This window comes from Bombyx mandarina, chromosome 26 (genome assembly GCF_030267445.1).
Source record: "Bombyx mandarina strain Sakado chromosome 26, ASM3026744v2".
In the NCBI taxonomy this organism is placed as follows: Eukaryota; Metazoa; Arthropoda; class Insecta; order Lepidoptera; family Bombycidae; genus Bombyx; species Bombyx mandarina.
Window position 1 is genome coordinate 1,457,237 of NC_143232.1, and position 23,211 is coordinate 1,480,447.

The 23,211-nt window shown below is 35.3% G+C and overlaps 2 protein-coding genes and 2 long non-coding RNA genes across 4 annotated transcripts in view; 2 read left to right on the plus strand and 2 right to left on the minus strand.

The window, feature by feature from the left end:
* 5PtaseI (inositol polyphosphate-5-phosphatase A) overlaps positions 1-7,425 on the plus strand; it is a 35,396-nt gene extending 27,971 nt beyond the window's left edge. Inside the window, exon 13 of the mRNA XM_028187685.2 lies at positions 1,577-7,425. Coding sequence (XP_028043486.2) covers positions 1,577-1,758 — 182 coding nt within the window. The 3' untranslated portion in view covers positions 1,759-7,425. The remainder of the gene's footprint in view (positions 1-1,576) is intronic.
* A 2,484-nt stretch (positions 7,426-9,909) lies between these two features.
* Positions 9,910-12,465, plus strand: LOC149499753 (uncharacterized). Its single transcript, XR_016325496.1, has 2 exons — positions 9,910-11,279; positions 11,364-12,465. It is a non-coding gene; the product is annotated as an uncharacterized LOC149499753 (long non-coding RNA).
* On the minus strand, positions 12,251-15,542 carry LOC149499754 (uncharacterized). The gene is made up of 5 exons (XR_016325495.1): positions 14,882-15,542; positions 14,488-14,741; positions 14,153-14,333; positions 13,693-13,824; positions 12,251-13,615 (listed from the first exon to the last, which is right to left on the minus strand). It is a non-coding gene; the product is annotated as an uncharacterized LOC149499754 (long non-coding RNA).
* A 626-nt stretch (positions 15,543-16,168) lies between these two features.
* Ublcp1 (Ubiquitin-like domain-containing C-terminal domain phosphatase 1) lies at positions 16,169-22,345 on the minus strand. The gene is made up of 6 exons (XM_028187788.2): positions 22,082-22,345; positions 21,203-21,381; positions 20,175-20,310; positions 18,837-19,048; positions 17,259-17,581; positions 16,169-17,028 (listed from the first exon to the last, which is right to left on the minus strand). The coding sequence occupies exons 1-5, from the start codon at positions 22,251-22,253 to the stop codon at positions 17,261-17,263; spliced, it is 1,020 nt and encodes a 339-aa protein (XP_028043589.2). The 5' UTR covers positions 22,254-22,345; the 3' UTR covers positions 16,169-17,028; positions 17,259-17,260.
* Between the last annotated feature and the right edge of the window lie 866 nt (positions 22,346-23,211).

The following is a 23,211-nucleotide window of genomic DNA, read 5'->3' on the forward strand; positions in this document are numbered from 1 at the left end:
GTTTGTACACTATTAAGATTCTATTTGCAAAGACTATTATACTTTTATAATCACAAATTTCGCCAAGACTACACTATAAAAATATTAATAGAGACAAACAATATTTAATCTATTCTCAATTTGACAATAAATAAATAGTATGCATGCACATGTGCTTCAAATACATAGTATGTAGTGTGTGTAATGTTTTTTTTATTGATTTAATGTATTTCTTAGGCATAATTTAAAAAAATATAAACATTCTGCACTCCTTTATATTCTCTATAAGTGTGGGAAATTTCATACTCCTCCGTCCGCGCAATTTTCGTAAAAAGGGATACAAAGTTTTTCCTTCACGTATTAAATATACAGATAATAATGGAAAGTATGGCGTTTCAAAAAACAAGATGGCGCCGGTTGCACCTTCATATGTTTGCCGATTGATTGTTTATACGTGTGTTGTGTATTGTAGTTACGTGTGTGTGTGTGTCGTTAGTTCCGTCGGCTGCTTCGCGTGAATGGCTCCGTCTGTAAGTATTGTTCGCTCGCACTCATTGTACTCGACGTTAGAAGCTTAAGGTCGGATCTTCGATTCAGCTAAAAGAAACTGAAACTATTTTTAATGTATTAGCTTCTTTCATAAACAATAATAATATTAAGATTTAATATGTTTATGTCCATATTTTGTTTTTAACTAGCTTTTTTTCTTAATGATGCCTGTGTTTATTTTTTCTCGCGTGTGTAAACGCACAGACGACAAACATTATAATTAACATCAATATCAACTTTGTATAGAACACATTCTCTCTTTTTATTTTTGTTGTTGAAATTATGAAGGAAAACTAAATCCATATTTTTTTTAATAATTGAATAATGCCATTTAACTGTTTCACATTTAACTGTCTCAAACGAAACGAAATGTTGAATTACGAATATCCGACCTTATGCTTCTAGTTTCGAATATTTTAGATTTGTAGTGTTTCTGTTGTGATGTTTTTGGACATTTTATATTTGGCTTGCAGTGCTTGAAACTAATAAATCACTTTAATTTTGATTTCTATTGCGTAGGCAATAGAGTGTGGTATTTAACATTACCTATGACGTATGGCTAGAAAAGATCACGAACAGAATGTCGGTCGACGGAAAACTTTTTTTGGGGTGGTGGAATTGCTGACATCCAAGTGCTTTATCAGCTTCGTAAGGATTGACGGATGACGGGTCACCTAGAAGCCGGTCGGTAGGCAGCGGCTTGGTTCTTCCCCTAGCATTGCTGAAGTCCATGGGCGACAGTAACCATTCACCATCAGTTGGGCCGTGTGCTCGTCTGCCTACAAGAGCAATAAAAAAAAACATGAAATTCGTGAACACACTTCCTCATAGACTATCCGATTATTAGTGGAACCGGACTGAAGATTGTGTTAATCTGATTTCGTAATCCATTGGGATATAATCTGTGGTTACTTTCGCCTCGAATGACGTAATACGTCAAATTTCGTTCAGTTTCAGCGCAAATTACCAAATAGCACAGACTGAAGCGTGTTATTATCGATCGATAGAAGTCGATGCGATAAAATGGGTGCTTCGCTTAATGTTCCAGGTAATTCGCGACTGGAGTACCACCCTGAGTCGTCGCCGAAGCACCTGCGCAACGATAAGCACGACAACGGACACGACAACGGACACGACAACGGCCGCGACAACGCCGACCCGCCCGAGTCGCGTTACATACAGTTCAATATTGACAACGTCTGTGAAATATTCAAAGAGACCGATATATAAAGTCAAGGGCCAAACTCGACGAATAGTTTACGCCTAGGGAAACTATACGCGATTTTTAAAAATAACGTTAAAAAAAGCGTTGCTAATAACGACTATACTTAAACTCAAATTTAATTATAGAAATTCGTCCTTGGCACCTGATTTATAAATCTATAGTGAGGGTTATCAACGATGTTTTTACCCGATTGAGTAATAGCGCTTTCACTGTTTCTATCGCGAAATCACTGGAAAGTTAAAATAGCCGTTATTAAAAAAACCATAGAGCTCTAAATGCTGTAAAGACTTGTCGTGTCTATAGGCAAAATAATAATTTTATTAGTGATGATGCGAAATCGTCACTCAGAGAAAGGCTAACGTTAATGAAGACGTTATTAAAATTTGTGCTATTAGCCGTTTTGATGCTAAGACGTACATACAATTATAATTATATTGCCTCATTATCGTAATGTCGAGTAATGTAATACAATTGTCGAGTTTACTCATCTTTATTATACAGTTAATAGTTGACAACAATGAACCCTTCTAATGTCCGAAATTTTAATTAATTAATTAATGTATTAAGTGATTTTTTTAAATACGAATCTTAGACGACGACATTATGAAGGTATTAGCGATTGAATTTTGACATTTTAATTGAATATTTTTTTTAATTGTTAATTTTTAGTATTTGACCTTGGGCAACACTTGCCTTCATCATCCTTGACTCGCGCTTGCACGTTACTAAGTCACTTCTGATAAATAAATAATAAAGTAGGTAAGCTATTTGGACGGTAGATGTGTTAAGCTTGTATTCTAGTATGAATGTGTGCAGGCTTCGCGCGGGCGTTGACCCCGAACGTCAGCGTGTTACATTGCTGCACTGAAACAGCAATGTTTTTTCTTGTCTTACTTTCGGGAGATAGTCTCGCTCTGATAGCACAGTAGGCAGCGGCTTGGCTCTGCGCCTGGCATTGCTGAAGTCCATGGGCGACGGTGAGCACTCACTATCAGGTGGGCCGTATGCTCGTCTGCATACAAGATCAATAAAAGAAATGACATGCTATAAAATATATAGACAAAGCGCTATGCTGTGTAGTACATTGATCGATTATCAGATGACGTTAAAAGTATTTCGATATTGATACATCTTAAAGCCCGTGTGGACATGGATTATGAACAACACAATTAATTCTATTGTTGTTCGAACAAAAAATATAGTTGATACGATTAATAACGTAACTTAAAAAAATTAGAAAATATATTGTCTAATTCATAATATAGAAGTTTTAAAAAATAAACTACATTGCTGCCAAATTGAGGCTTGGTGGCCATACTTAAAGAAAAAAAAGAGTATCTCTGCGTGTCTGTGTGTTCGTTCGTGTCCGCAGGTAATACGAATGTTGAGGGTAGATGTAAAATATATTTTACTCTGTTACGTTGATTTTGAGTGGAAAAAAACGTAATTCTTTACTCGGTTTATAAACGAAAATGATATAACCGGATTTACTTCGTAAGGTGAATATACTATGCAGCTAAAAAAATTGCCTCGATAAATTTCAAAGGTAGGATTTTCAAAGAAAGGAATGTAGTATCGAGTGCCACAAACGTTTTATTTATATAAAGAGCGAAAATGATGGATTAAAAAAAAAATATCACTAAACAGTATTCACGTTCATTTGCGACCGGTTATCTGAAGACCGGTTGAATGTTTGAATCAACTAGTCATCTAAACCAATCTAAGTTGAATAACCATTCCAAAAAAAATAATACTTAATCTAAAAATAAAATAAATATTAAATACTCATCTCTAGTCTTTTTGACGTCACTATTCACTTAAAACTTAATTATACATACTTATATTTATTATAGATTAAATCAATATTATTTTTCCCACCAAACATTTAGCATATCTTAGTGTATTTTTGTGTAAATGTAGATAGATTTTTCTAGAATTGCGTCGCCTATGTAAAATCAAATACCTATGCAAATAAGTACAACATGAGGTTCAATCATTATTAAAAAATAATAAAGTAAATCAATTTAAAATATTTCTAAGACAGACAATTAGTTACGAATTAATTTTTAACTCTTTTCAATTAAAAATGATGCCGTATTAAATAGATTTATCTTCAAATTGGTTGAAACGAAGCGAATTTTCCGGTTATTGAGTGACGTGACCAACCTAATACACCCATTTAATCTAGTCCTGATGAAATCGTAAGAATTGATTTACTTTTCATACCTTCATTTTCGACCATAATAAAACAAACTAGTCTTAAATAGTTTTTATAATATAATATTGAGTACCTATTGAAATAATTGTTGGGTTTTGACTGAAGCAAGGAGTTTTTTTTTTATGAGCTAGCGCGTGTAAGATCGCATTAGGTTCTAGTCCAAACATCCTGTAGATGAATATTTTTACAGCTTAAAGGGAAATAGTAAACATTTGGTCGAGCAAGGCGGCAACTGACTTGTTGACGTTGTATCATTAAAACCATCATAAGTCTCGTCTGATACCAGAGTTTAGGCGGCTTATAACTCGGCGAATTTCTTAAATCTGATCGTACTTTTTCGGAATAACTGCCGCGTCACGCCGGTCGTCTGTCAAAGCCTTAATCATTTTCTTCCTTTGCCATGTTAATCCGAATTTATATTAAAATTTATTATTAATTATGATGCCACACGTTTTGTCCAAAAAAATATATATTATTATGTAAGGTAATGTGTAATGTAAGTTGTTAAATTATAATTCGAGTCGAGAAGTTTCTAAGGCAATATTCTACTGCTTAGAATTGATCGGAAATTGGGTACTTGAGAGATGTCGTGTTTGATTAAAATCAATAATATATGTGAGATAAACAGTGATATAGAATGTTTGTTGAAATTATTCCGATCGGTTGATAAAGTTTGAGATATAAACTTTCAAAATATCTAGGTTCTTTTGATGGGGGTTGCACTTACGCCTTGCGACAACGAGAATACTGGCAGATGCAATGAATTTCTTATTGCAATGAATATTGCATTTGTTCGACGGTATTATTACGAAAACTGCATCTAGATCAGCGGTTCCCAAAGCTATTTCGTCTACCGCCTACTTTGAGAATAGATTGTTTTTTAACGCCCCCATTTTTTCACCTACTGAAAAATTACTATAGCGAGAGCTCAGTCGGTGTCTTAAGAGTCCTCCTAGATGTTATTACAAATCGCCTCCCAAGCCTCTACACAAGGCCCCATTTTTTTCTGGGTCTCTTACCGCCCCCCCTTAGGGCCTTCAGCACCCACTAGGGGGCGTTATCGCCCACTTTGGGAAAGGCTGATCTAGATGAACGATTTTTTGCAACTACCTCACATTTGCAAAGAATATTGATTAAAGTAGAACTAATACAGCAACATGATAAAGTTCATCCTAGTCGAGTCCTAGTACATCCTAGTCCTAGTAGTAAATACAGTTGTGCAATGATACGTTTTTTCAATACATGGCAACACTTAAAACAAATCAGTTTCCCGCCCTATAGACTGATCGATTCATTTGATATCGGTATTATAATATTATACAAAAGTTTTATCATATTATATAAGTACAATTTTATTGTTGTTAATATAGTATTTTAGATTTTACGATTCCTGTGTAGTTGTGCTTTCGGAATGTATTGTCATGTCGTAGTGTAGTATAGTTCAGTGATTTAAGTGTTCTTGTCGTTAAGTATTATTTAATGAGTATTGTCCGCCGTGTTGGGAAACGCCTATGATGCAGCATAATGCGTTTTGTGTACTCTTTGTGGAGTATGACATGAATCAGTATTGTTCTGAATGGCTTGTAAATTTTAACGGGGTTTTTAAGATAGAGTTTTTCAACTAAAATATCTGAGGCGTTCCTCCACTGTGTCATATTACGGCAATATGTCAGTAACTGTTTCCAGCTTCAAGTATCGTGACCGACCGGGTATTGTATCGGGTATTGTAAAATCAACGATATAGACGCGTGATTACACCGTGAAATTGTTTTTAATCATGAAAATTATGTTCACGATCTTTCTATCTGTTTTACGTTTAGCTTTTTAAGGTGACTTACTGATTATCGTTTTCCCCTTTGCTCTTTCCAAATAGTTTCTAATAAATACTAAGTACTTAATAACGTTGTCTAGTCAATTTATTTTTAGTTTATCCCAACATTAAGTTTTAATTTAGTTAAAATCGAGCAATGACATGAAGAACACGCAAATCACTGACTTAGCGTAGATACTTAGCAACAATTCAATTGTCTGGAAAGCTTCTGTCACAGGTGAATGTTGCCAGGGAGAAGTTAAAGTTTTTAATTGGGAGCCCAATAAGTTGCGCTTACACGTTATTGAGGTTTTCGCGACTCTGGGAACGTGATCATAATCAGCTACACCGAAATTAGTTTATCGTAAATTATGAATTGCATGGTGATGCTTGGAAACAGGTTTTTCTTTTCTAATGGCTACTCTCGGTAGGTGCTCAACCGCGGCTTGAGAAGAATGAAATCTTTTAATTCCTCTCAATTCGCCAATTTCTTAAAGAATACTCAGGAAGAGGCGTGTAGAAGGCCACATTTTCCTACCTATTCTAGGGTATCCATTAGGTCAAAGGTAGTGCTGCGCTATGTCTCGCAAAACCAATACGATCCCGTTTAAAGCTTAAATAAACTTACGGTACGAGGAAGATCAACGCTGGCGCTCGATTCCCTCGTGTGCTCTGAAGTATGGGATGTGCTATCCAATACAATTAAGACTCCGACGTCATGGCTGTATGCTTCGGTAACTACTCTAAATCAGATGAAGCGTCTACTTGTCTACCCAATGAAAGAAATAAAAAAAACACGTGTGGCAGTAAAGCTATTACATAGCATTTTTTATCAACGTATGCAATTATAATTAGACAATAATAATTTAATATTAAAACAATACAAATAAAATAAGACCACGCTATATTTATAAACATTAACAAAAGCAAAACATTAACTGTCTCCTTCACACTCATAAGCTAGACCGCGCGAGAGAGAGATGGGCAGACTTTTCATGATGCGCATGCAGTGCCACGTCACGCCGCGAGCTTATCCATAAACACTACGCAAGCGCAACGTGTGAATGTGTTGAACGCGATTTACATGGTAGGTGGAGTGGGGGTGTTAGGTTTTAGTTTCGTTACGGGATTTCTTGATTCGGTCGCCGCGCTTAAAGCCCGCGATGAAAGCTTAAAAATATAAATAACGAATCGCTCGGAATTATTTGAGAGATTAATTCGTTACCCCGAATATATTAGATTGGATTATATGGCTGACGGCTAACAGAAACCATTTTATTTACATTATCACCGTAAAGGCAGGTACGGACGACGTCTCGGGCAGCTGATACCAAATCCCACCCTCCTGGTTGAGCCTTTGCTCGCCCACCGGTCCTGGTGAAACTGGAAAGGCCTCTGGGCCACGAGTAATTCCTCATACATAAAAAAACCGACGACGGATTTTTGACCCCGGCGCGAGGTTCGTCTCCGAATTATGCCCGTAATCGTAACGAAGGATGACAGTTCACGATTGTGACAGAAGTTGATTCAATACAATTGTATTACAGTTGTAATACTCTTAGACTATAGGTGTGTTATTCTTATTGTTGTATTGTGTCTAGTCACTTCTTGTAACTGGTGTTATTAAAATGTAATAAAATAAAAGTTCTTTCATTTTGAAACCTTTTATATAAACAGAAATGCTCTAATTTCATTGAATCTCCATTTCGATGGGTGAATGGCTATTGGGTTTACGCGACATTTATCTTTGTAATTAAAGGTGCGTTTTATTTGGTATTAGTATCAACGGTTCGATGCTTTTAATTTAACTTTAATTAAGTTTTCCCCATTCAAATAGCTGAAGAATCGCATCGCATCGCACCGCCCGCCACCGGAGTAGAGTTCATCCATACTACCTGGAGCCACTGCGGTCATCCAGTGCGTTTGCAGAGGTCTTTTTTGCCACGCATCATCCGGCTATGGAATGAGCTCCCTCCACGGTGTTTTCCGAGCGCTATGACATGTCCTTCTTCAAACGAGGCTTGTGGAGAGCATTAAGCGGTAGGCAGCGGCTTGGATCTGCCCCTGGCATTGCTGAAGTCCATGGGCGACGGTAACCACTCACTATCAGGTGGGCCGTGCGCTCGTCTGCCTACAAGGGCAATGAAAAAAAAGTTTTTTCAAATTTTAACTTTTAAATGGCTCTCCTGCGTATTTGCAAAAATGTCGCTTAAACCAAATCGCCTTTCGCCCCTCGATTTGTATCATGGTGCTAATTTTCAGATGCTGCGAAAATGTACTTACGTTGTTTTTTTTTATAAGAAAAGAAAACCGTAGGCTCTCATAATATTATAATGCAATAATATACTAGATCTAGAGCGAACTCCGCAGAGAATCTTCCAAATAATAACACACAATAGTAAGTATTTATACATAACTAGCCGTACTCGCCCGTTTCGCTGGGCATTTAAAATTAACATTATTATTTATTGTCATTATTATTAGGGAGTCCAACATTCATATAAATATTAGCCTATCCATTAAGTACATGTGTTTTCTACATGGATACCAAGTTTCAAGTCAATCGGATGCATGGTTCAGTAGTTATAACGGAACATCCGTAAAAACCACTACACTTAGTATAGATTCTACAAGTTTTCTTTAGACTAGGAGCCACAGTCCCGCCAAATGTCGCAGAAGTCCATGCAGTTCTGCAGACACCATTCGGCCAGGTAACTCGTGATTTTGTAACACAATTTCTTCTCTTTATTCGTTTTGTTTACGATCAATATTCCAGAATTGGACAGATCGATGCTGCTTCGCGACACTTTCTTGTAATTAATCTTATCCACGCCCTGAAAGTCTTTGTGTTGCGATAGAGGCGGTAATGTCACGACGTGTAACATTTTTGTTTTAATTAAAAGACTAAAAACAAACTAATTCACTAAAATGACATAATGTATGTTTCCCGCGTTATTTTGCCAGTCAAAAAGAAAGCACAGATTATAAAGTATTTGTATCTTTTTTTTTTAATATGTTTCTTTTTTAAAGTTTTGGTCTTTAAATAAACTTTAGTTGACACTTAACACTTGTACAGAATGACTGACATATAATTTATTGATTTTTATTAACGTTTTGTTAATGTGAACGACGGCAAGCGTTCGAATAAAACTTATAAGTTTAATAATAACTTATAAGTTTAATAAGAAATAATGAGTATACTTTATTTATTCCATTTCTTTCCATTGATTTCTCTCCATTTTTCATTTAACTATCGAACACATTAGGTAATTTGCAAATGATCAAATTTTCGTAGTGTATTGAAGCCAATGAGGCTGCTTACGAATATGATAGCATAAAGTTTTGTTGAAGTCTCAACCAATACACTTTTTAATTCAACATTCGCGATGCAAAAAACTATACCTAAACGCCGCATTTCTATGGTAACTAAGACATTGCAAACAACGAAATGAACCTGTATTAGATATATGTAGGTATATGTGTTTGAGGCTATAAAGACTGCCGAGGACAGGGACACGTGGGGAAGCATTGTGCATCGATTGGTCAACATTTCAAATTAGACACGACCTTTAGAAATGAAGAGACCGACTCAGAAGAAGAAATCTGTTTGAAATTTGTAATTTTATACTTCGCGATTCATACTTTATTACATCAAATTATCGGATAGATGTTAAGTTCTCCAATTAAGTTTTTAAGTCATGAAAATGATATAGATCGAATGTTTCTTTAGTGTCTGACAGAGGTGACGCAGCAGTTTGATTTTTTAGGTATTTTTGTGTCTGGGTGGGTAGGAGGAGGAACCTCGGTTGCGTTCAACGGAGCAGGAGAAAAGTGCTCTTTTAACAGACTTTTCAAAAAAAGGAGAATGTTATCAGTTCGATCGTTTTTATGCGTGCTACTTCAGAACTTTTTTCTTAGTGAACCGATTTTGAGGATTCTTTTTTAATTAAAAAACTGGTGCTTCTCATCTACATTTAAATTAATCAAGATCTCACCAGTAGTTTCGGAGTTAATTTTATTAATGCATATTTAATTGATTTTAATTATACATGAATAATATTCTAATTTTGTTATAATTATACAATAAAGAACTTGGAACAAATGACGCACGGTCACCCGCCCCCTGATCACGTAAAAATTTGCGACAGCCACAATTTTGCAGATGTTGTGCAGACGCGTCGCGACCGATCGCAAAACGTCAAATTATTTCGTATCACGTACCGCGATTGTTCGCTTACCGCTTACTGCAGTTTTCTGTCATACAACTAGCGCCAGTCGCAATCGGGTAGCAATAATTGGCACTAAAAAGCCACATAACTTTTTTTTTTTGCTGAACAAACCGGCAAATGAATTTATAAAAGCGCGTTACATATAAACATTTCAAAATGTTTAAGTGGAATTCACGTTTGAAATGCCAAGTGAGAGCTGCTAATTCTGTTCTTTTGGATGAAGCGTTACTAAAAATAAGTGATCTAATAATAATTTTTGCTTTATTTTGAATAATAGCTATAAAAATGTAATTGTGTCATGTCAAACACTGATAACATTTTTTTTTGTAATCGTTTGATAATTTGTAATCAGATAGTTGTTTACGTTACGAACCTATTTTAAAAAAGAATGGATCAAAATTATAGCCTAATTTATTAATTTCATTATCAATTAAGTAAGTACATAAGCTCACAACCCATCTAGTGTTAAGTGGTATAGACCTCACAACGTGAATGCCGCCCCCATTTTTAGAAACGAGGTCTGAGTTTCAACTGTATACCAAAACGGCTGCCCCATTCTTCAAATTGCAACGCATTACTGCTTCGCGGTAGAAATGGGCGGAATGGTGGTCTTGCGGGTTAATCAAACGCCCTACCACCAACGATTTCAGAATATTTGCTAATTTGATTTTAAATAAAAGATGAATGAATCCTTAATCATGGAAGTCTTCCATGTATATATGTCAAATACGTGTTTCATTGGATTTATTGATATCTGCCTGCGGGATTCTAGCACTGGTTCAGTAAGATTTCAAATTAAATAGTAAATTCTAGAATAAATGAGTTAGTTTTATGGTTTTATCAATAATAGAGTGTACAACAGATCCATCTTACGCCGACATGAGGCCGACAACGCTAGAACAACCAGTCGATGATATTCTAGGCGAGATGCTGCTATTCTTTATCAAGTAATAGATAGTGGATTTGTTTGACTTGGCAAGAGTAGGCTTTGATTTGAATACCAGAAATATAGTGCAGTCTTTCACAGCTTGAAGGGAAATAAAAGCTGTGCAGACTATTCATAATAATGTTCACCCAAGGTCATGGGCAATATGACGTGAATAGGAAACTGCATGTCAGACATTAACTTAATGTTCTATATTATTTTTAAACAAATGAATCTAATATTTTAAGACAATAAATAAATATTTATTTTTATAATTAGCCCAGTTTTTCGTCGACGAAGCCATCTTAAGAGAAGCTTCATTGCAAATATCAGGCCGATATTTAGTAAGTTATTTTTATTCATTAACCAGGTACTCTTTGCACTCACTCACGGCAGTAAGAATGTTAATCAATCATTATATTATCTAGACTACAGCGGACAACAAAGAAGAGTAGACACATCGTGAGCTGTAGTTGTAGAAAGAGGAGAAAATGGAAACTAAGGCGAACCACTGGCTCATGCAGCTTTCATTTCAGCAGAGGCTGCTCGTACGCAGGCAGAGGTCGCACATCTTCCAGCTGAGATATATAAAAAAATTCAAGGAATTGACCAATATCGGCAAAAACCTTGTTTAAAATAATAAGTTCAATTTTGTTTTAATTTTAGCCGAGTCCATAATAGTTTATATTACCATAAAAACGAAATAGCGCTTGTTACCATAGTCAAGCAAATCCAAATATATACGTTTTACTTTAGGCTGGTACTACAGTAAATTTTATGACACTAATGAGTATATTTTACGCTAATAAAACTACTCTCAACTTAGCATTTCAAAATGACTATTTATTTTTTTATTGCTAAGATGGGTGGACGAACTTACAGCCCACCTGGTGTTAAGTGGTTACTGGAGCCCATAGACATCTACAACGTAAATGCGCCACCCACCTTGAGATATAAGTTCTAAGGTCTCAGTATAGTTACAACGGCTGCTCTACCCTTCAAAACGAAACGCATTACAGCTTCACGGTAGAAATAGGCGGAGTGGTTGTACCTACTCGTGCGGACTCACAAGTGGTCCTACCACCAGTAGAATACCAGTATTTAGCTTCATTGTATATTTTGTACTCACAGTATTCGGCATGTTCTGCTTCTAGTCTATAGGGTTATAGAGCTATCACCTTGCTATCATCCTACTTACCTCGGCCCCAAGTTCAGTTATGTTTCTTTGAAGTTATCGGCAGTCGATATTATATTTCAATTGTGGCTTCAATTTCATGCGGCAAGAAGTTGGACATGTATTACAAACAAACTACGATTTTCTAATTTAAGAATTATTATTCAAATAAAACAAAATTACACAAAAAAAATTATTATCAAACTTATCTGACGGCCGTCTGGTGTAGTGGTAAGTGACATGGTCGCTACACAAGGGGGTCGCGGGTTCGAATTCCGCCAAGGGAAGATATTTGTATGATAAATATAAATGTATTTTCCAGGATTATGGATGTATATTAAATATATGTATGTGTATGTGTATAATAAAAATCCTACATTTATTTCCGTTATCCGGTGCCTGTAACACAAGTTCTTTACGAACTTATCACGGGACCAGTTAAATATTTATATTATTATTATTATCACAATGAACAAAAATCAGTGGTGGTTGATCAACATTTTGTCTAAATTATGAATTATGTTTTTCATTTTGTAAGTAATATTCATGTAAGTATCCAACAAAATCTAGAAGAATTATGAATTACTAGTCGATTTGTTATTCATTCTATTCGATTATTTAAAACAGCAGTATATACAATAATATATATAACAACACAACATACAAACGGGGTTAACATAAAGATAAAATGATACAGAACAAATTGAGCACGACAGATTAAAACATTGTCTTAATAAAACAACCTCACAATTTTGCTTTCAAATAGTTATGAATCCATCCTTTACTATAAACACAAAAATGTTAAGGAAATATGTATATTTCCACTAAGCACAATTAAAAAATTATAGGCAGAAATAATTAGGCTATTCTTGCCCTCTCAGTTCACATAATTAAGAACAGCAGTTTTAAAAATATCTACATAAAATTACTAGAATACAGAGGTTGAGACTAAATTTAATGTCTGTTCTCCACAATCCAATTGAACCACCCTTGAATGTTGACATGGTGCTAAGTGCTGTGTTTCCTCTTCTCTCCCAAAAAATACAATGTTATGAATTTGATAAGAAACATCAATTTCAGCATCTTCGTCAGAGAGTTGGGGCACTGGAAACCCATGTGTGTTTGCCATGTTATGCAATACAAGCTAACAATTATGGTCTTGGCCATCATATGATGATCATAATGCAGTACTCTATGTACCAACAAGCATCTCCAACTGCCTTTCAATACTCACAATGGTCAACAGTGTTCCTGGTATGACAATAAACATTACTATAGTACTATATATTAACTGCCTTCCCAGTTTTAAATATACTTTTAGATTGAGTATTATTTTGTAGTCAGGTTACTGAGACAGAGCTCATGATGTCTTACTTGCCTAAAAACCAAACTTTTTCACTATTATGGTGCAGGTCCTGCATAGGCATATTCAGTTGTGATAAGCCAGACAAATGTATCATGAAATGTTGCATCAATACTAAAAATGTTAAGATCACTATCACATATCTGAAAAATTTTATTCTTTAGATAAGTACTATCAAATGTTTGTTATTGTGAATGATAGGCTTCAGCAAAATACTTACTATTTGCACATTCTTGAAATGATAATGCTTGCGGTTCTAAAACCTTTCTTCATATACAGAAGATCTGATAAGTGCAAATGAGTGCCATCTATACACCCCGAAACCCCAGGAAAGCCAAATTTATTGTAAAACCTATAATGAAAAGAAATTTATTTACTATTATATTATGTTTTCAATCACAAAATTATTATTGTTCAAATATCTATGTACTATAAAAATAAGACAAATTTTGAATTAAAAAAAAACTATGTAGGAAAGATTAATGGTGGCCTGAAGGCCCTTCCAGTTTCACCAGAACTTAACATTTCTCAGAACTCTGTTTAAAATATAGCTAGCTATATATAGCTAAATATAGCTGTTCAAGAATATAACTGATATATTATTATATGATTGACTCGTGGAAATTGTAAAATCAGTGGAACTCTTGTGCTCTATACTATAAGACAATTATTTAACTTACCCATTTATAATAACTTGTGACCCATTGTACTGTTTGCAGAAACTTTTAATGTTTCAATAAAACTGGAAGATTGTTTAATGCCATAGCCACTTCCCTATTGGATTTACTACAGTTTAACTCAAAATGCAAAAAGCTCATTCTCACAGGTTTCTGGTATGAAATTTTGCAATGCTGTTAACACCTGTATAAACAAGTTATTTAAAACATTTAGTTAAGAATAAATCTGAAATCAAAAAAACAATGCTACTTTTGAAGACAAGATTTTGTGAATCTTTTATTTTCTTCATTATTTACACATAATATATTATAATGTTAAATTGAATATATATAAGTACCTTGCATTTTACTTTCTATTCTTGTTCGTCTTGATGATCTAGGTTATTAACGGCTTTAATTCAGAGCACAATTGTAAATATTGATGTTTCGAAATTCTGTAATGTGTTCTGAACAAATTTTCCGATAGATTAAGGGGTCAGGCTTGATCCCGAAGACAGCGTCGCAAACGCACTGATTCGTATGTATCCGACCTAATTTCCTTAGACTCCAAAGCCCCATTATTTCATATTTGGGCTCTGTCCATAGTACATACCTAGAAGAAATATTAATTTGTAAAAAATAAACTTTATAACCTCAACATTATTAATGTACTTAAATTGCCCAGCGTGGTATTTAATGTTAATACTATGGAAAACACAAACACAAATAAAGATCTAAACCAATTACACTTACCTAAATCAAGTTAAAATAATTTAATTTCACAAATTTTACACTTGCAGATAGTTAGCAACAATTCAGCACCAGAAACAAAAGGTGTCGCAAATTTGACAAACGAAATTGCTAAATATCTGCTGTTGTGTGGCAAACAAAAGCATCCGTAATACCGACTTTAGGGCAGTTGTTGTTAGTTGTATGGAAAAGAATGCACTAAAGTTTCACAAATCGCTCTGCAGAGGCAGCACTAGTGATGGTCCGCGATCTGCTTTTTTGTTGTAAGTCCGTAATACGAAATGGACAGTTGACAGCAATATTTGCACAATATTTGTCTTCTGCTAATTGTCTGCGAAATACGTGATACAGCTGCCGGTCCCTAATTAGGGTAGGATATGTTATGTGTATCAGAGCGTGAGATACATATTTATATACGTTTCAATGTATGTATACATTTGTAGGCAGCGGCTTGGCTCTGCCCCTGGCATTGCTGAAGTCCATGGGCGACGGTAACCACTCACCATCAGGTGGGCCGTATGCTCGTCTGCCTACAAGGGCAATAAAAAAAAACATAGATAATAAACACAACAATTAATCCTGTTTATCATACGAATGTTTGATGCGGGAATAGAATCCACGATCGACGGCGCAACAATCAGGGCCGCTTATTACTGCACCACCGAGTCAGTAAAAGCTTGTTGTTTGTTTGTTGGAGTTGCTTTTCTTTTTTGCTAAAATTTGTGTACACCCCACAATAAACTATCAGATTGCTGGATAAGATTGACTTTCCAGTGAGCTTAGTGAGTTTTTTAACGTTCTCGATAGCGTAAAAGTTAACTCAATTTTGTATGGAGTTGGCCTACGTTTGCCGCTAGGGGCGCTGTTCCAACGTTAACTTTTACGCTATCGAGAACGTTAAAAAACTCACACTAATCAAACAAAGCAACAAAATCGCGTAAAACTTTGCGATTCTATTATTTTCTAGCCCTAACGCTAGTGGGTATTGAGCGATTGTTCCCCGCCACTTCTGTAGACTTGCAAACGCTTCCTTGCGCGTGAGGTTCAAAACGACAAATTATAATGTACTTATAAGTTTTTGAACGAAGGACATCGTGGGAAGTCACCTCGTGACAGGCGGAACATAACTTTCATAAAACATAATTAAGCATTACCGACATTTATTATATCTGTCAAAGCCAGCCCGCATAGTGTAAGCATAAACTTGGAATGCCATTCATTAAAAACCAGTTCCGCGGTTTCACTGGCGATTGTACAGTTTCGCAGGCGGAATAAAAATAAAATGAAGCATTACAAAAAAAAAGTATCTTTATTCGTTTATAAATTATACAATCGCATTAAATGCTTATTTAAGTCTAATATCATTCGAATAGCATTATACTAAATTAGAAACGGCAGTTCTTTCATTGGAATTGAAAAAGAAAATGTCAGAATATAGTTTGTCTCTCTCGTTTAAGAAATGTCTACACCTGTGACACTGACACACATATTTGTCAAGTTGCATGATCTGAGTAAAAATGCATGAGAAAATGTTGAAGTTACAATTATTTTTTACTAGCATAGATTATATTACAAATATATAGTAAGTTAGAATAGAATTAGTGGTAGTATAGATTATATTAGACATGATATATAGTTTAGAAACGTGATGTTTGGTGAGAAGGGCTCCTCGTCAAATCCTTCAAGGCTGTTTGAGATCAGTTAATTTGTAGAAAAGCTAACACTTACAACAATTATTACTTTGTTTTTGTGCTTAAATTGCGAGAAGGTTATGGATCACAGGTATTTCGTGGTAATGAAAACTCTTGTTATTTCTGTAGCTGGTTAGATGGCTCACGGCTTAGAGGTCACCGAAGCTTATACAAATCACAACCTGAATTCCGCCATCCAGCTCAAGATATGAAGCCGAAATTTCAGTTGCATTGAATAAAGCTGTTCAAACCTGAACGCATCACTGGTTCGCGGCAGAATGAGGCTAAGTACTCTACACGACAGGATCCCCCGCCCCTTCTGAGGAAACGCTAAGCTACCGTTTCAACTATTGCTATTATTCATGAAGTCGTATCGAGGTATAAAAGGCAAAGTTTAAAATACCGGATGTAAAGAATCTTCTCCTCATAACGAAGACAGCTCGAGGATGATACTTGGCACTAAAAAAAAAAACACTAATATCATTTGCTCGCCATGTATCACGAATTTAAGGTGACGTTTGTAGAGAACGATTCCGTTACACCCGGTACATATGATATTCATAAAACACTAAACGAACCACTGGCCAGTTTGACATTTGAAAGTTCGCCAATAAAAAAAAAAATACAGGCTAAAACACCTCCCAACCTTAGAACGTAAAATCCACACTAAAAAAAAAACATCAAACTACCGTCATTCCCTCGGCTTGGAGGGCGAATCTTCCGCTTTCCTTTTACTGCCCGCCTGGAGTTTTCTATCGGGCTTGTATTTCTCCCACTTCTTGTGGTTCAGCTGGTCAAAATCCTCGCAGTTCTGTGCGATATCCTTGAGGTAAGTCGATAGGTAGAGCAACTCCCGGTCTTTGTCCCGGTTAAGGTGCGCTTGCCTGAACGGCCTAATTTTGAGGCCACTCTTTGGGTTCATAATGAAGTTCCTTCGTATGTCGTCGAACATTATTGTGTTTTTCGAACTGTACTGGGGGTATTTTCCCCAGATCACGCCTAGAGGTTTGACCTATAACAGAACAAATACATTAAATAGGCAATGGACAATAAAGGCAATGTAATTTTAATTTATTTGTTTGAGTCAAATTAATGACTGGCTTTTGTCAGTTCGGTTATTCATTCGAACTTCGCTTTTATTGTTTTCAATTTCCTGAGACTGCGAAAGATCCAATGGGAACCTTCAAGTCTGCATCAGACAAACCTACTACTGAATTATGAATCATTGTTGCAAATAATTCTTACATGAAAAAAGTACTTAACAAATTTAGAGGCCTTAGAACTCATTTCGCAAGGTTGGTGGCGGCATTTACCTTGTCTATGGACCCGGTAACCACTTAACATCAGGTGGGCTATGAGTTCATCCACCCATCTATGCAATAAAAAAAAATAGAAATGATTTGATATTAAAACAAAGTTGTATGTAGTACAAACGATGGGGACACTTTATGCTTTCCCAAGTATGATGTTCAACCGAAATTTCCTACCTCACCACCCTTATACGAGAAATTCATTCAATTTCAATTCAGGCACTACTCAAAGGGTTATGTTTAGTATGCAATCGAGTTTTCAAGCTTCAAGGTTTTATGGGTAAGATAGTCTTATAGTTTACTGAAAAGTGGAAGCTACACAAATGGCTAAGCGAATGGACATTCTGGGTATTTAAATGAATCTGATCTATTTGTGAGCTGCTATCATCACACTGAGACACTCCGGTTGCCACCAAAACGTATAGCTATTGCTGTTTGTAGACTAGCCTACTGAGTTTCTCGCTGGATCTTCTCAGTGGGTCGCGTTTCCGATCCGGTGGTAGATTCTGCGAAGCACTGCTCTTGCCAGGGCCAGTGTTAGCAACACTCCGGTTTGAGCCCCGTGAGCTCACCTACATGTTAGGGCGAAGCTGATATAGCCTCTCAAAGCTATCAGCAAAGGTACGAAAAAAAAAAAAAGCCCCGCGCGCATTCAAATGCAAATGGAGCTGGGCGATGTTTAAGTAATATGGCCATTTGTTGAGACTACCCCCCATCCAGTGGTAGATTCTGCGAAGCACTACTCTTGCTAGGGCTAGTGTTAGCAAATTCTCCCAGGTGGAGCCCGTGAGCTCACCTACCTCCGGGCGTAGCTGGAATAGCCCCTTAGGCTACTGGTGAATAACTAAGGAAAAAAAATTTAGACTACATAAATAAACGGATGTATTATATGCGTTATACATGTATGCATATATGTAGATACTGTAGATACATATTGTTATTTAGTTCTTTACTCACATCAATAGTGCCATATTTTGCGGTATGAACTGTTATCATCGCGAGATAATCTAGATAAAACATGATCTTGTAATCTGGATGACCGGTTACTCCGAGGAGTTTCATCTTCTCTTCGATCCATTTCATCCCGGTTGCTGACCAAATCACAATGTCATAATCCTCGTATGCCGATGTCAGAAACACATGGAGGAACGGTCGCATTAGTTCGTATCCTAAAAGAATATAAATAAAGTAATTAGGTTTGCTAGTACACAAAGGAGACCTTGGCTATTGTACCTAAAGTCTTTTATGAGAACTTGTATATGAACAAGAACATTGTTTACAAAGTCAAAAAAATTAGAATATACAATAGGAAAATAAATTAAAATCAATATTGATTTGCAAAGCTAAATACAAATATTTGTATGTATTTTATTCAGTTTTTTTGAGTCAGGTTTCATTGAATCTGGTTTCGCTTAATTATTATTACTAGAGATCCCGAATTCGACTATAATTAATTGGAATTGTAAGTTTGTACACTATTATGATTGTATTTTATACTTCTATAATCACAAATTTCGCCAAGACTACACTATAAAAAATATTAACAAAGACAAACAATATTTAATCTATTCTCAATTTGACAACAGACGCCAAGAACAAAAGTTTGACAATAATTAATATGCATGCGTGTGTGCGTCAAATACATGGTATGTAGTGTGTGTAATGTTTTCTTTATTGATTTAATGTATCTTTTATGCATTATTTAAAAAAATATTAGCATTGTGCACTTCTTCTCTATATTCTCTATAAGTGTGAAAAATTTCATACTCCTCCGTCCGCGCAATTTTCGTAAAAAGGGATACAAAGTTTTTGCTTCACGTATTAATATATAGATTATTATTGCCAATGTTACAAATAGTCAACAGTTTTGACAGACAGACTACAGATGAGTTGACCATTATCAAAGCCGGCAATCTGACTTTTGGACAATGATTGGTAAATCAGAAAAACGAATTATTGACTTTGTATTCCATTGGCAGTCACAAAACTCTTCGGAACGACATCTTAGATAAATAACAGGTTAATTATTAACCTTTATTTAATGCAGGTTTTGAACCGTATTCTTTGAAGGAGACGATTATATTCAAATCAATCTGTATTGACATATCAATAATTTTTTTTGTCCAAATGCACAGATAATAGACGACTCAGATGCCCGTGACCATGGAAATTTGAGGTTAAGCTGTGAAAGTAGTTTTAATTAACAAAAAAAAATCACCAGCTTGTTTCTAGCTAACTATGGTCACTCAGTGCAAGTTTGACAGGTGCAATAATTAAAATACATAATGTTCATACCGGTTTCAGCTACAGATCTGTGATCAAAGAGCGTATAATCAATATCTAGCACTAGTAGTTTCTTCCCAGGACGAGGTTCGTTCAGTATATTGATTTTGTAATCACGTATGCGTTTATTAATTTTTGCTATATACACCTGAAAAGTTTAAGCATTTATTTATATATGTCGTTATATAGTCATAACTAGAAGCTGTTGTTATATTATTAAGCCAATGTTTAAAATGGCTGTGTGTGGTAATGCATAATGAATGGTTTTATAGCCTCCCAATTTTGTACACTAGATTTTTCGTACACTCAGCTGAATTTTTCGAAAATTCGCATGAACATTGCCAATCAACCATTTATACACAGCATTTTCTCATCTGCCCACACAATCTCATAAGAACTAGAGATGCTTCGTGATAAATAAAATTGTGAGATTCTCTTTTACAATACTTATACCTATACAATACAAAAAGGATGTCCATTTTTAACTAATAAAATCAACTGATCATCATCATTTCAAAACTTGATTTGAAAACAAGTAATTAAATATTTACCGAAATATCTACTGATAACAGCTAGAATAAATTGAACTATAGCTACATGGATATAAAATAGGAAAAAGAAGTACAGTTAGAATCAGTTCAGTTTCTTCTATTACATAAATGGCTAAAATAGCCAACATTCTGTGTAAATTGCACATACATCACATTGCCACCCTCATCTTTAGACTTACGGTTGTAGTCTTAATTGTATGTATCTCTAACGGTTCTACCACACTTCAAGCTAGAACTCATTACCACTTGTCACATATTTGTGTGAGCTTACAATACACCCTACCACCAGTCCCAGAGAATTACCATGATCGAACAAACGATAAGCATACAAATATTAACACTATTCTATTACAGTAAGCATAGCCAAGTCTCCAACTAAAATATCACTTGAACATTCATACATTCATGAACATGCTGAAATTATACCCAAACTGCAGCTATAGCTTAATATAGAATAGTATTATTACATTTAAGGTAAATTTGGTATACCTCCTGATTCTCAACATCAACTTCTTCCTCTTCAATGTCCAAGTCATTAACAACATCGTCCACTTCTGGTTTGGTCCTTGCACCCACTATGGCCTCTTCTAATGAACCCATCATCATAATTTTCAAATTAGGCTTGAGATTTAGATCGGCCAGTGTACAATTGTCTGTTGCTACTTTACCTGTACACCAAGATGATTTTTTGTGAATAACAGATAAATCATTATCATCATTCATATTAGCCTTGTAAATTTAGAGCCTGTTTCTAACACCATCCCGTTTCTACCATAAAGCAACACCTTTGAGGGCTAGGGTAGCAAATATTACAGCATGACTATGTATTTGATTATGAGACTCAAACTTGGTACAAGTGTTTACACAGTGCTATCATTGACAGTGGCAAAAACTACTAATTTTTATTCATATACCTCTGTAACATTTATATTTGATACATAGACTATGATCCAGTCTTTCCACATACAAATACAATGTTATGATTTTGCAAACATATTTTATTTTAATTAATACTTATGTTACGATACTTTCATGATCTACATTATTTTGTTTGTAAAGAGTAAAGTTGTAAGCATTTTTTTTTGTTATTGCCCTTGTAGGCAGACGAGCATACGGCCCACCTGATGGGGAGTGGTTACCGTCGCCCATGGACTTCAGCAATGCCAGGGGCAGAGCCAAGCATTAAACTTTGTTATGAATTTTGATTACTTGAATTTATTACAGATACTATTAGAAACTTTAATTTATGCAAAGAAACTGGACTGCTTTATTATATAACAATTTAGAGATATTTAACCATCTAGCTGTAGAGAATTATGGTTAACAAAACGGTTTTGTTGAGTTACAAAAAAAGGATAAATAAAGTACCTTCAAACTTTACGTTTAGCAACTTTTGTCTGTCCGGCCGTACGCCCGTGGCATTTTCTATAGCGATTTTCAACATCGCGACGGAATCCGATGGCGACAGTTCCGGTATTTCAAATTCTTTACCATTCCATCTTACGCTTAATTTTATAGGATTATCATTTATATCGCACATTTTTTATGAATAACTTTTAAAAAGCTGTGACTACAACAACATGACACATAAACAAAACAAATTTTGATGATTCGGATTTGACAATGACACTGACTGTGGTAGTGGTTCCGTTTTTTTAGCTGGTAAAGCGAAGATATCATACCATACAGTCTAATCTTTTGTATTTACTGTTTTATGAAAAATTATATGGACCAAAATGAAATGAAGTTCATTAATTTAAGCCATTAATCAAATCGGATGAAATTAAATGAAATGAAATGATATTGGATGAAATATAGTCTCAGCAACATGGTGGCTTTTTAGGAGATCCCAAAAAAGTATGTCCAACACTTTTGTTTAATTTTCCCATATTTGTACATTTTCACAGATACTAAGCAGTTAATAGACCACTGTTATTACACCATTAAACCAAAATAATCGCTAAATTAACAAAATAAAACAATTCACATAATTTCGCTCTTCGTGTTGCCGCCAAAAATCCATGACACTGAAAATTTGATCATAGATTAATAAATTAGGTTAAAGTTTGATTGGTGGTCTCATTTCTGTAATGCTGAAATAAGCGAAAGTGCTACACCACACAACCCAACCTTATCATTTATTCTAAAAGGAGGAAGCAGTGTCAATTAAAGGAATTGTGAAATGTAGCGAAATGAAATGAAAATGTCTTATCTAAATTTGGTAAAAAGAACGAAAATTATATGAAGCGAAGAGGATTTGTGCAACACATGGAATTCTCGCTCACATCCTATACGTGACTGGTCTTTAAATTGTTTTCCTTGAGTGGATGAACCAGCTTATTCTAATTTGAGTGGTTATCTAAGCCCATAGAAATCACAACGGGAATGCCACATCTGTGATAATTTGGAAACTTGAAATAAAATCACTTGACTTGACTCCACAGAAGTCAAGTCAAGCGATTCTCCCAAAAAGTGTAGAGAGCTCTCCGTAAATTGTT

Coding starts and splice junctions, on each gene's coding strand:
- Ublcp1 (XM_028187788.2), bottom strand. CDS start 22,253: ATGTGCGATATAAATGATAATCCTATAAAATTAAGCGTAAGATGGAAT. Junction 20,311..21,202: donor TTGATGTTGAGAATCAGGAG/GTATACCAAATT, acceptor TAAACTTTTCAG/GTGTATATAGCAAAAATTAA. Junction 19,049..20,174: donor CAGATCTGTAGCTGAAACCG/GTATGAACATTA, acceptor ATATTCTTTTAG/GATACGAACTAATGCGACCG.